General features: G+C 31.0%; 1 protein-coding gene across 1 annotated transcript; it reads right to left on the bottom strand.

The window, feature by feature from the left end:
* Nucleotides 1-10615: 10615 nt before the first annotated feature.
* LOC103492848 (nuclear transcription factor Y subunit B-1) lies at nucleotides 10616-11614 on the bottom strand. The gene has a single exon (XM_008453392.3). It carries the CDS (start codon nucleotides 11524-11526, stop codon nucleotides 11038-11040), a length of 489 nt encoding a protein of 162 aa, XP_008451614.2. The 5' UTR covers nucleotides 11527-11614; the 3' UTR covers nucleotides 10616-11037.
* Nucleotides 11615-12370: the final 756 nt, after the last annotated feature.

Below are 12370 nucleotides of genomic sequence, written 5' to 3'. Positions count from 1 at the left end.
TTATGGTTGAAGGAAAGGAATATATGATGTGTAAATTAAAGAGGTCAATATATGGATTTAAACAAGCTTCTAGATAATGGTATCTTAAGTGCAATGATACCATCACATCTTTTGGTTTTAAAGAAAACATCGTTGATCGATGTATATACCTAAGAATTAGTGGGAGTAAGTTTAATTATAATCCTTGGTCTATATGCTTACTTACAAGAGATCTGATCATCCTTAGGTGATTGGATATTTTAGATTCAGATTTTACCGGATGTGTGGGTACACGAAAATCCACTTTTGGGTATATGTTCCTATTAGGTGAAGAAGCAATTTCATGAAAAAGTGTGAAGCAGTGTATTATTGCTACATCCACTATGAAGGTTGAATTTGTAGCATGCTTTGAGGCTACAATTCATGTTTTAGGGTTGTAGAACTTTATCTCAAGACTTGGAATTGTCGACAGTATTGCCAAGCCACTAAGAATTTATTGTGATAATTTTGCAACAGCTTTCTTCTGAAAGAAAAACGATAAGTATTCTAAAGGTGTTAGACGTATGGAATTAAAATACTTTGTTGTTAAAAAAGAAATTCATAATTAAAGAGTGTCAATTAAACACATTAGCACTAAACTTATGATTGGATATCTACTAAATAAAGGATTGCTACCATAGACATTTAATGATCATGTTAAATGTGTGGGCATTAGTAGATATCATTATTGAAATCACGATTATGTTATTTGTCACTTTGAGCGCATTTATTTATTGTTTATGATTTTATCTTATGGTTCTATTCTTATAATTAGTATATACATAAATAAATTATGTACACTAAACAAGACATCGTCTTTGATAAAGACACTTATTGTTGGACCATTATTGATTATCTTTATTATAGATCATGTTAATTAGAAGAACTATTTTCAGTGATACATGGAAGGGAGTATGTTAATGCAATGATGTATGACCGTCATGATTATATAGCAGTTTCTTTGACTTGCGCATTATGTCTATGAATGTATATGGTAAATAATGTCAATGGGCCAAGTGGGAGAATGTTAGATTTATTTTAAATATAATATTATTATTAATGTGGCTCAATTGCATTATATGCTATTTATCTCTTTTGGATCTATTATTTTATTAGTCCCATTAGGTTAAAAGATAATGCCCTAGTTAAACACCATGATGAGTGGTGTCTATAAATAGAACCTTAAAGATTGATCCTCTCACTGCCTCATTAAATAGTTTATTCTTTTCATCAAGAAACCTAAATTAAGTCCTAAAGTAAAGCAAGTGAGAGAAACACAATTTCTCAAGAAGATTATTCATAGATCAAGGTCTGTTGTTGTTTAACTAAATTCAATTTATAAAACTATCTAGTTCAAAAATCTTGACAATTATTGTTACATACAATGTTAGGATTTTATTGTATAATCATGAAACTAAAGTTTACAACCTATACTATCGTTTACAATATCATAATGTGTTGGTGAAGTCGAAGATGGAGTTGGGAAAAACTGTTCTGGGCTGGATATGAACTCATCAAACATAGGTGAAAGTGACCCTAAGTCTACTGTGAGACTTATTTCAGCTGGCTTTTTGATTTCTTCATTCGGCTAGATTTTAAGTCCACTCTGTTTTCTGTTTTCTGTTTTTTTTTCTTTCAATGATTCTAAGTGAGTGATTTGGCCTTTTGCTTTATAATTCTGCTTCCCTTTTTTCATGTCCAATTTGCAATAAGTAGCCGATTGATTTCTGCTTGGGCTTCCAATTGGACTTCTAATTCTGATGGGCCTAGTAGATGCGCTTCTCAAGTCAAAGTAAAAAATTTTAGGGGTGACAAGAAGAATAGCAAAATCTAAGGTTTACTTTAGATAAATGACAAATTTATTTTTAAATTGTCAAAATAGCAAAACAATTAATTTCCGCATAATAAATGGGATAACTATGCCTTAAATGCCCCTACCTACTTTACAATATAGACTCCTAAATACAATAGTAAGAAAAACCACAAATACCCTGTAATTAATACATACTATCCACTCCCTTCAATTTTCTAATTTTCTCTCTCAAAAAAATAAACCATCTTCTGTAAAGGCTTTCCGGCGCATTTGTTCTTACGTTTTTTAAAGGTTTTCCGGTGCATTTCCATCATCGCTTTTCCACCGTAGCTTTCTCTTCCATTTTTCCACCATCGCTTTCTCTTCCGTCGCTTTTCCACCGTCTGCACGCCTTCCTTTTTTAATCAATTTGCACCACCCAAAGTATCGGTGAGTTGTTTTGTTTCACGCTTCTGTTCCTTCTTCAACCTTTGGATTTTTCCTCTGTTTTCTGCATGTATCGGTAAAAAATACCGAGTTCTCAAAATTTTCTTTAAATTTTCTTCGATTCTAACATTCTTCAAATTTTCAAATGGCTTTCCACCCGTATTTGTTTTCCACACGCACCGTCGCTTTCCACCTTCTTCTTTTAGTACAAATTTTCGTTTTCCTTAATTCCGGTTGATTGTCTTCCCTTGAATCTTCTTCGTTTTCCTTAATTCTGGTTGGTTGGCAAAATTAAAGATAGATCACATTTTATTTGGCATGATTTTAGGGAGGGTTGGGATTTGATTCTAAACTTAAGTATTTCCAGTATATTTGCCATAATTTTAGGGAATGGTTGAAATTTGAATTTGAATTTTACTTGAGATTTGAAATTTGAATCTTTTAAATGATTTTCCGTTGCTTTTTTAATGTTTTTGTTAATAGTTAATTATTGCATCATCTTTATCGTTATTTTAGGAAGTATTCATTGCATTAAAATTTTAGGACGTATTCATTGCGTTAATAACTAAGTTTGAATATATAATTATTGAAGGGAAAATTTGGAATAATTAAGGGATATTGAAACCAATTGAATATGTTTAGGGATCTTTGAAAGAATATAATAATTTTTTTGATTTAGTTAATAATTATCATAAGTGGGTGAGTTCACAAATACACTGTAATGAGATATGTGATATCTTATTTGATTTTTCGGTCTTCTTAAATATATTGTATTTGAATATAGACAGTTCTTATCCGTTGAGGGGTAATTTCAGACCAAAAAAAGTGAAAAACTATTTAAGGCAGTTAGTTTTGCCATAAATAAAAAAAAATAACAGTTTGCTATTTTCTAATTTCCATTCTTATATTTTCCATTTCCACGGATTCCCCAAAATTTTACTTTTTGGAGAATCAAAAGAAACCTTCCTCTTTACTCTTTTTGGGCCTCCACTTTTTGAACTCTCCCCTTTTAAAAAAAATTCTCCCTCTTCTTTTCCGACGTAATATTTGCTTTCTTGTTAAAATCCACCTATCTTTTCCCACTTGAGTCACTATCGCCGTCATAATTTTAAAATCCATCATTGCGTTGAAATTTCTATTATTTTTTGCTTGGGAGACTTTGTGGTGGTTGTGTTGCATATCATCAATCGTTTGGAGATTTTCCGGTGAGAATTTTCCCGATGAAATAACCAAATTCTCTATGAAATGATATTGTTTGCAGTGCATGTTGAACTCATCGAAATTAATAGCGGCTTCTATGGTAAAAGATCCATGTATTTTCGGAATTCTCTTTAGCTGTCATTTCCCCTCTGCCTAGACTATGGTTTGAACAATGTGACTCTTTCTCGAATTTTCAAAACGTTCAATGAAAGTAGGAATGAACCCAGTGCAGTTGTCTTTGATTCTGATTGATGCTTCAATGATCTCAGTCATGTCTTTTGTTTCATGGGCAATATCAATAAACCCACCACAAGCATCCCCAATTTGTATAAAACTATCCATATTTCATGCGTGTAAAGGAACACCTCTGAACTTTACCTATCCACCGTAACTGGGAACTAACTTTGGTGTAGCGTGTTTGCCTTGATTCCATTCTTTAAATTTCACATAAAACGACCAACAGTAGTCCAACCCCTATTTTTATAACAGTTTTGCATGGTTTTTGTCTTTAAAGATCAATAGGGCTTTTTAGCATGAAAAGGTTTGTAAGTGAAAGGAGTGTCGAGTTGTTCCTTGAGCTTATCCGTAACTTTCTTCTAGTCATCGTGGAAATATCCTCTCGATAGGATCACTATTTTTTCCCACTTAAACGGAGTCTCCTCAACTTTTGCCGTTTCCATCTTTTTTTTATCCTTTTGTCTCTGTTCTGAAAAACTTTGGAGATTCATCCTCAAATGAGCTGCCCTTTATAACCACATTGGTTTTAATATCAGAGTCAGTTTTAGAGCTGGAGCTTCTTATATTTTTACCTTTGAATAGATTTTTAATTGTCGATCTGGCTTTTGTGGCTGATTCTTTTTTCACTGTCAACATCTCAACAAAATGGGCCTATCCAGATTTGTCTGTTCCTACAGGAACAAGAATACAACACACCTTCTTCCTCTATCATCAACTCTGTAGATCTCTGCTATATACCCTTTTCTATTGTAAGTCTTTCGGACCCACAAAAAGTACTCTTCGAACCTCTTTTCCAAAAAGTACCTTGTTGTTCCCAGTGTGTCAAGCAAAGTTTTGAAAGTAGCTTTGAGCCATTCTAAGGATTATAGGGTAATAGCAATGGAGAATGACTTGTATGGCCCTACTTTAGTGATGACTAGTTTCAGGTCTCTGGAGCGATTGTCCACAGATAGGACAAAGTCTTTCTCTTCTATTGTGCAAGAGCAAGGAAATTGTCGTAGGAGAGCCATGTTGAAAGAGGTAATTTGAAACCAAAGAAAAATAATTTGGAAAGAGTAGGGTAGAGGAAGTACCTTAAAGGAAATGGGGTCTTCAAATCTTTCTTGGATATTGAGTGGTTCTGTAGAAGTAAATGTGGTTGGTTGCAGTAGATGAAGTCTTTAGGGAAAGTGTAACAGATGGCCATTGTGGTTATATGTTTGTTGGTGGAGTTTGGGAAGTGCAACTGCCGGAATGATTTTTAGAGAGAGAAGCTCTCCCATCTCTCTAAAACCCCTACTCTGTTATGGTAGTTCATTATAATCATCCAAGTTTTAAGAAAAATTACGCAAAACGATGATTCATATTCATATTCCATGCATGTAGAGGAACACCTCTGAACTTTACCCATCCACCGTAACTGGAAACTAACTTTGGTATAGCGTGTTTGCCTTGATTCCATTCTTCAAATTTCACATAAAAACGACCAACAGTAGTCCAACCTCTGTTTTTACATAACAGTTTTGCATGGTTTTTGTCTTCAAAGATCATTAGGCCTTTTTTAGCATGAAAAGGTTTGCAAGTGAAAGGAGTGTCGAGTTGCTCCTTGAGCTTATCCATAACTTTCTTCCAGTCATTGCGGAAATATCTTCTCGATAGAATCACTATTTTTTCCCACTCAAACGGAGTCTCCTCAACTTTTGCAGTTTCCATCTTTTATTTTCCCTGTTGTCTCTGTTCTGGAAAACTTTGGAGATTCATCCTCAAATGAGCTGCCCTTTATAACCACATCGGCATAGGTTCTTTTTTGAATATCAGAGTCAGTTTCAGAGCTAGAACTTCTTATATTTTTACCTTTGAATAGATTTCTAATTGTCGATCTCGCTTTTGTGGCTGATTCTTTTTTCACCGTTAACATCTCAACAAAATGGGCCCATTCAGATTTCTCTGTTCCTACACGAGCAAGAATACAACACCTTCTTCCTCTATCATAAACTCTGTAGATCTCTGCTATATACCATTTTCTATTGTAAGCCTTTTGGACCCACAGACAGTACTCTTCGAACCTCTTTTCCAAAAAGTGTTTTGAAAGTAGCTTTGAGTCATTCTAAGGATTCCAGGGTAATAGCAATGGAGAATGACTTGTATGGCTCTACTTCAGTGATGAGTAGTTTCAGGTCTCTGGAGCGATTGTCCCCAGGTAGGACAAAGTCTTTCTTTTCTATTGTGCAAGAGCAAGGGAGTTGTCTAGGAGAGCCATGCTGAAAGGGGTAAATTGAAACCAAAGGAAAATAATTTGGAAAGAGTAGGGTAGAGGGAGTACCTTAAAGGAAATGGGGTCTTCAAATCTTTCTTGGATATTGAGTGGTTTTGTAGAAGTAAATGTGGTTGGTTGCAGTAGATGAAGTTTTTAGGGGAAGTGTAACAAATGGCAAAATGATGGTTCATAAAGGAAAGCTCCACGAGATGATAAGATATTGAAAAAAAAAATGGAAAGAAAAAATGTGGAAGCAAAATTTGCGTGTCAGAATAATGATAGTTGACTCATCCAATATGACAAATTTGAATGTCACGGACTTCTTTCAATCTCCTGAAGAGAAAATTGACATCGTTGATGGAATGACAAGTGTTTATTTTGATTTTGAAAATATTATTTAATTAGAATTAATATGTTGTTGGTTTGTTTGATTTTTTAAAATATCTTTAATGTTTGATTTACTTAAGGTTCTAATATAAATGGTCACATGTGTACTTATCATTGAGTTAAAACATAGAAACTTCCTCAAAATTACTAAGGTAAGAGCACAAATTTACTGATTATAGTACAATTGAAACCATTTGTCTTGATAACGTTCATACGAATCTACACCCCAAGTTTTTTTATAATCATTGTGGGGAATAAATGTTGAACACCATGTAGTTCATGTTCTCACACAAAAATGTCTAGCAAAATCCTTTATAAAACATTTGCAATTAATTGTTAAGTCACTTATGAGAGCTAAGCTCAATATATAGGTACGACCCATGCTATTTTGTAGATTGTGTCATTTGTACGAATTACGCCGATAGGTTATCTCAACATTACAATTATCTTATGGCCATATATATTTGGAGTTTTGGCCTAACAACATTATATACAACTCTCAAGTCACTCGGTAATTAATTGAATTATTATTTTTTATTTTTTAAAGTTAAAGCTTATAAACACTAATTTCGTCACATAACTTTTTGTTTTCTCATCTACCTTAGACAATGTTTAAAAGTTGGCTAAGAATATTGAATTCTTATAGTTGAGAAATATCCAAACCATTCAAGAAAAACATAAGTTTTAATTTTCAAAAGTAAAAAAAAAACAAAAGAAAAAAAACGAAGTAATTATCAAATAAGACCTAGATAGTCGGACAATACGAGAACTTAAATTATAAGACCAAACATTTAAAATACCAATTAAGATTCGATTAATCTCGAATCAACATTATTTTAACAATAAAATGAAGACAAGAAACAAACAATATAGTTAATTATGTCAGCCAAGGGAAGTGGGTTCATCACTCATTAGTATAAAAGCAGCCAAAGGGCAGGGTGCTAGGTGTCACATGGAGAACTCAAAAGGAAGCACATGCCCTTTCTCATCCTAATTTCTCCATAAACTATATGCAATTGGGATTAAGAGCCATAATATAAAATATAGACTGCCCTCCCCATTGATGAAGGCCATGCCAAAGTTAGAAGAAAATTTAAAAAAAAATAATAATAACTTTACCTATAAATATGAACCAAAAAAGCTCCCAAGGAAGCCAACAAAGTATGTATAGAACATGATGCAATATGGGTTTTTTAATTGAGTAAATTTATTCCATTTGTGTTAGATGGGTATACATGTGTGTAAAAAGGCATCTATATATAGGTTTTCTATAATCTTTCTATGTCTTATTTATTGTCTCCATTGTTGTTGGATTTGGAATGGTGATTAATATATTTTATAATCTCAAGGAATTAGGACATGGGATGTGTTAATTTGAGTTTCTTTATTTTTCAATGGATGTTTATTAGTTTAAGCGTTAAGATCTAAGCAAGTTTTAATAATTTTAGTCAAAATATAATGAACATTATTCAACTGGCACTTTTTTGTTGGGCTCATTTACTTCTTTTTTTTTTCTCTTAAGAAAAAAAACCTAAAATCGAATTGGATACATGTACAAAATATATTTAATGTAAGTAATTTTGATGCACAATTGATTTTAGTTTTCTTCATCTTTAGTTTTGATTTACGACTTGAAGATCATAAGTTTAATTTTCCACCATACATGTTGTCAAAAATAAAAAGTTTTAAATAATTTTAAATTCACTTTCATCTTTAGATCAGATTGTCAAAGTTTTAATTATGTGGACATATGGACTAATATTTATGTAAATAAAATAATTTTTTCGATTTTAGTCTTGTTTGGAATACCCAATGCACCTCTTGAACTTATTTTCAAAACAAATTTTTAAAATAAGTGCTAATAATAATTACATTATTTTAAAAATATTATTAAGAGGAGTTTTCAAAAATAGAAAAACAAACTATTACACTTTCTTCCTCCTCTCCACATTCTTAAATCTAGATAAAAGAAAGAGGAGATGAAGTTTTGAAAAGAAAAAAAAAAGGTTGGTTATAGAAATTACAAAAAAAAAAAAAAAAATCCTTGACGTTAATTAACCCTAAAAATGGTTAAAGAACAAAAAAGTTAATTTGATATCAATTTCATTTTTGAAACCATGTTGGTTTTCTCATGATTTCTTTCACATGTTTGTCTTCCTTGCAGAATATATATTTATATATGAGAACAATTGAGTAAATGAAAATAAAATTTTTATTTTTATTTTAACAATTTTTTTTTAAAAGAAACTCATAAGAGCTTTTATGTAATTTCTTTAATTTCTTCCCTTCAACTCGTTTTTGTATGCTTTCAATGTTTCATGACGTTATGATCTTTCGTTTCTCGTGAATATTTTAAAAAAAACATAGAATAAGTGTTAATAAACCAAAGTTTGAGTAGTTAATTATTCATATGATGTTATAATTATTATTTTATGGTAGAGTACTATATATATTTAACAATAAAAGGAATATAAACCATAACAAAAACCCACTATGTGAGTAAGCAAACATTTTTCATTTTAGAATTGTAAGTAAAACAAGTTGATATTTAAGTAATGATAGCAATAGCAGAATATGGATGATGATAGAAGAAAAATAAAAACTTTATGAAAGTTATTTAATTTGGAAATAGAATCTTATAAAGTTTTGAGAATCAAAATATATAATATGAGAAATGTGAAGGTTTGAGGAAAAAGATCTTCAAATCTCATCCAAATCTATTATATTTGCTATCAAACTACAAGGGAGAATAGTTGGTTTGGTAACTTTGTATTAAATAAATATGATGAACCAACTAAAATCCAAAACACCTCCCACCATATATATCTATCTCATTAAATGATCACCTTATCATCCAATATAATTTCCTTTACACATTTTGAAAGCATTTTCTTCTTTAAATAATTTGGATCCCGTTTATTTAATTAGTGTCGATCACGAAGTCTGTAGTTCAAATCTCTTACAATTCTTTTACATAATTACAAACAAAGTAAAATCTTATTGTTGATAGATTCTCATTAAGCGGTATGATCTATGTAGCTGATAGACTCCTTCTAAGAGCTTGGATCTAAATTTATTTTATATTTACAAGATTGGTTTTTTATACAGAAGAACAGTGAACTTATCTGTATTGTAAAATTACAAAATGTTTTTTTTAGCTCAATGAAATGACTATATTTATATCTATCTATCTATATATCTATATATATATATTTGACATATTTGTTGTGGCTTTGCCATTTAAAATAATTTTTCTTTTTAAGACATGGGTATAAATAAGTTGTCAAGTTAAAAGTGAGAAATTTAATTAGACGCTTAATTATCAAAAATAAAAAACAAAAAATTATAGTGAGCGAATTAGACCTAAACAAAATTAGTTTTTAAAGATTTTGCTGTAATTGTTTTGGAATTTGACTATGGAATTCTAATATTTATTTAATTAGAAAATCTTTTTTAAAAGATAAATAGTGAGAAAAGAAATTCAATATAAAATTTTTAAAATTAAAAACTAAAGAATGGAGATAATAATGATAATCTTTAAATTATTTACATACCATTGATATTGAATATTGAATAATCAAAAGCTGAGTATTAGAGTGATTTTAAATGATCGATTGACTTGTATATTTCTTAAAAACAAAACATATTTTAACTTAAATTTTCTTTTCTTTTTAACCTCTTCTTTTTTGCTTTTATTTTATTGTATCAATCGACTCGCTTGTGTATTCTATTCATGGAAATGCCTCACATCTGTTTATTGTGTTTGGTAATTGGTGAAAGTGTAGTAGAAAATTGAGATATTCAGATACACCTGTTGATCCCTTCTTCACCCTTTAGTTAATATTTCATATTCATAAAACATAGAATTTAATTAAAATTGTTTATTAAGTATTTCAAAATCACTTCATATGATGAAATATAATAACTACATTAGAATTATATCGTACCATGTTTAATTAAATTTTAATTTTCCATTCTTAGCTTTCACCCACACAAGAAGTACTTTAGATCCTAAATTTAAGATCATAAATACAACTAGTTGCCAAAATTCGACAAAAAGGAAAAGAGAAATATATATCAATTCAAAGATTGATATAGGATGGATCAAGAGTAATGATCTACTGCTCTATATAATTTTTCTTACTCTTCATCTACTTCAAAGGGAAAAATGCTCAAAAACACACACACATAAACACATACCCACTTAATTTTTATTCAAAAAAGAATGTCTTCATACCTTAAAAATCCCAAGGAAAAAAAAAAACAAATTCAACAAAGAGACAGAGATGAGAGAGATGTGAGAAAGAGATCATTAATTAGTAGTAGCATCCAAATTATACATCCCCAAATCAAACCCTAAATGTGTCCAAACCCTTTTTGGTTTTTTACACATCCCCCAACATGTTAATTCAACAAAAACCCTCATGCCTAAACATACAAACAAAAACAAAAACCAAACAAAACCCACAAATTAAAAGTTTTTTTTTAGAAGTCAGAAAATCAAATTACAAAAAAATAATAATAATAAAACCTCTTCTCCAAATCACATTTCTCCATTTCCCCATTTCCCCATTTGAGCTTATCCTGTTCAACAAACTTCATAAAAAGAAATACCCAATTGAAAAAGAGAAGAAAAAAAGGGGGGGGGGGGGGGGGGGGGGGGAGTTCAATTTTTTTTCATTTCCAAATCCTTTGTGACAAATTTCTCCAATTATTTCTCTCATCCATTATTATTATTATTATTATTATTATTATTATTATTGCAACATCCCTTATTTTGTTGAGCTCTTTCCCCTTCCATATCTCTATACCTAACCAAATACCTTCTCAAAGGCTCAGCATAATCATCAAATCCAAGTGTAGCCAAAGCACAGCAAATATCATCACCATTAACAGTCTTCCTCTTCTCCTTATGGCACTTATCCGACGCTTCCCCCGTCACGAAACTGATGAACTCCGACACGCATTCTTGCATAGTTTCTTTAGCTTCTTTTGAGATTTTGGCATTTGGAGGTAGAATTTGCTTCATTATCCTCCCCACATTTGCTATTGGAAGTAACCGATCTTGCTCTTTTACAACCCCGCCAACGCCGTTACCGGCTTCCTCACTCGAACCACCTGTGCTACCACCAACTCCGCTACTGCCACCGCCGGTGAAATCGTACTTAAATTCTACGGATCTCTCTGGCATGCCTGTGTTTTCATCCATCTAAAAAGGAAAGGGAAAGGGAGAAAAAGGAAAAAAAAAAAAAAAAGAGAAAAAAAAGAGGCTTTTTCTACCCTCTAAAACATAGACACGTTGCTCCCTTCAAGTGCTCAACTTGTTTCTCCCACTTATATATATATATATATTGATGATATATGTCTATGTATGACTGATCTATCTAAAATGCTCTTTTTAGTGTTTTTTTTTTTACAAAGATATGGGTGAGAGAGAGAGAGAGAGAAATTTTTAAACCCTAGAGGGAAATTTTGGATTCGTATGTGGTTTTAGGTTAAATTATTTAAAATGCCTTTAAATCTTTTGGTATGTTTTAATTATGTCTCTCGAATTATTAAAAGGTTTCACTTTTACCCTTAAATTTTCCTTTTTTTTTTCAAAAATATGTTAGAAGAGGATCTGTCGATCCACCCACCATATACTTTATAATTCATTAAAAAAATGGTCTGACGGTTTTTTTTTCTTTTTCTTTTTATCAAATGAAAATCAATGTGTGTGATATGATAAAAAAAAAGTAGGAAGGAATACATGAACATCATTTACAGCATAATTCACATAAATTGACGTAACGACTATTGCGTAGAAATATGTTATAAAAATTATTCTAAAAATATTTTCAATAATAGTCATAAATAAAACTTTAATCGTGTATATAACTAATATTATTTACACCTACGTTAACATATCATTTATCATGTCAATTTTAAATTCTAACTTCCTTGCTAGCACAAGTTTAAAAGTGGTGATAATACAAAAGAAACTTTTCAAAGGACAAAAAACACAATTCTAAGAGTATTTTATATAATTTAACATTAATTTTAATTGTTGAGTC

This window comes from Cucumis melo, chromosome 1, assembly GCF_025177605.1.
Source record: "Cucumis melo cultivar AY chromosome 1, USDA_Cmelo_AY_1.0, whole genome shotgun sequence".
NCBI lineage: Eukaryota > Viridiplantae > Streptophyta > Magnoliopsida > Cucurbitales > Cucurbitaceae > Cucumis > Cucumis melo.
The sequence above is the reverse complement of the archived record's forward strand: the minus strand, read 5'-3'. Positions and strand labels throughout refer to the sequence as shown.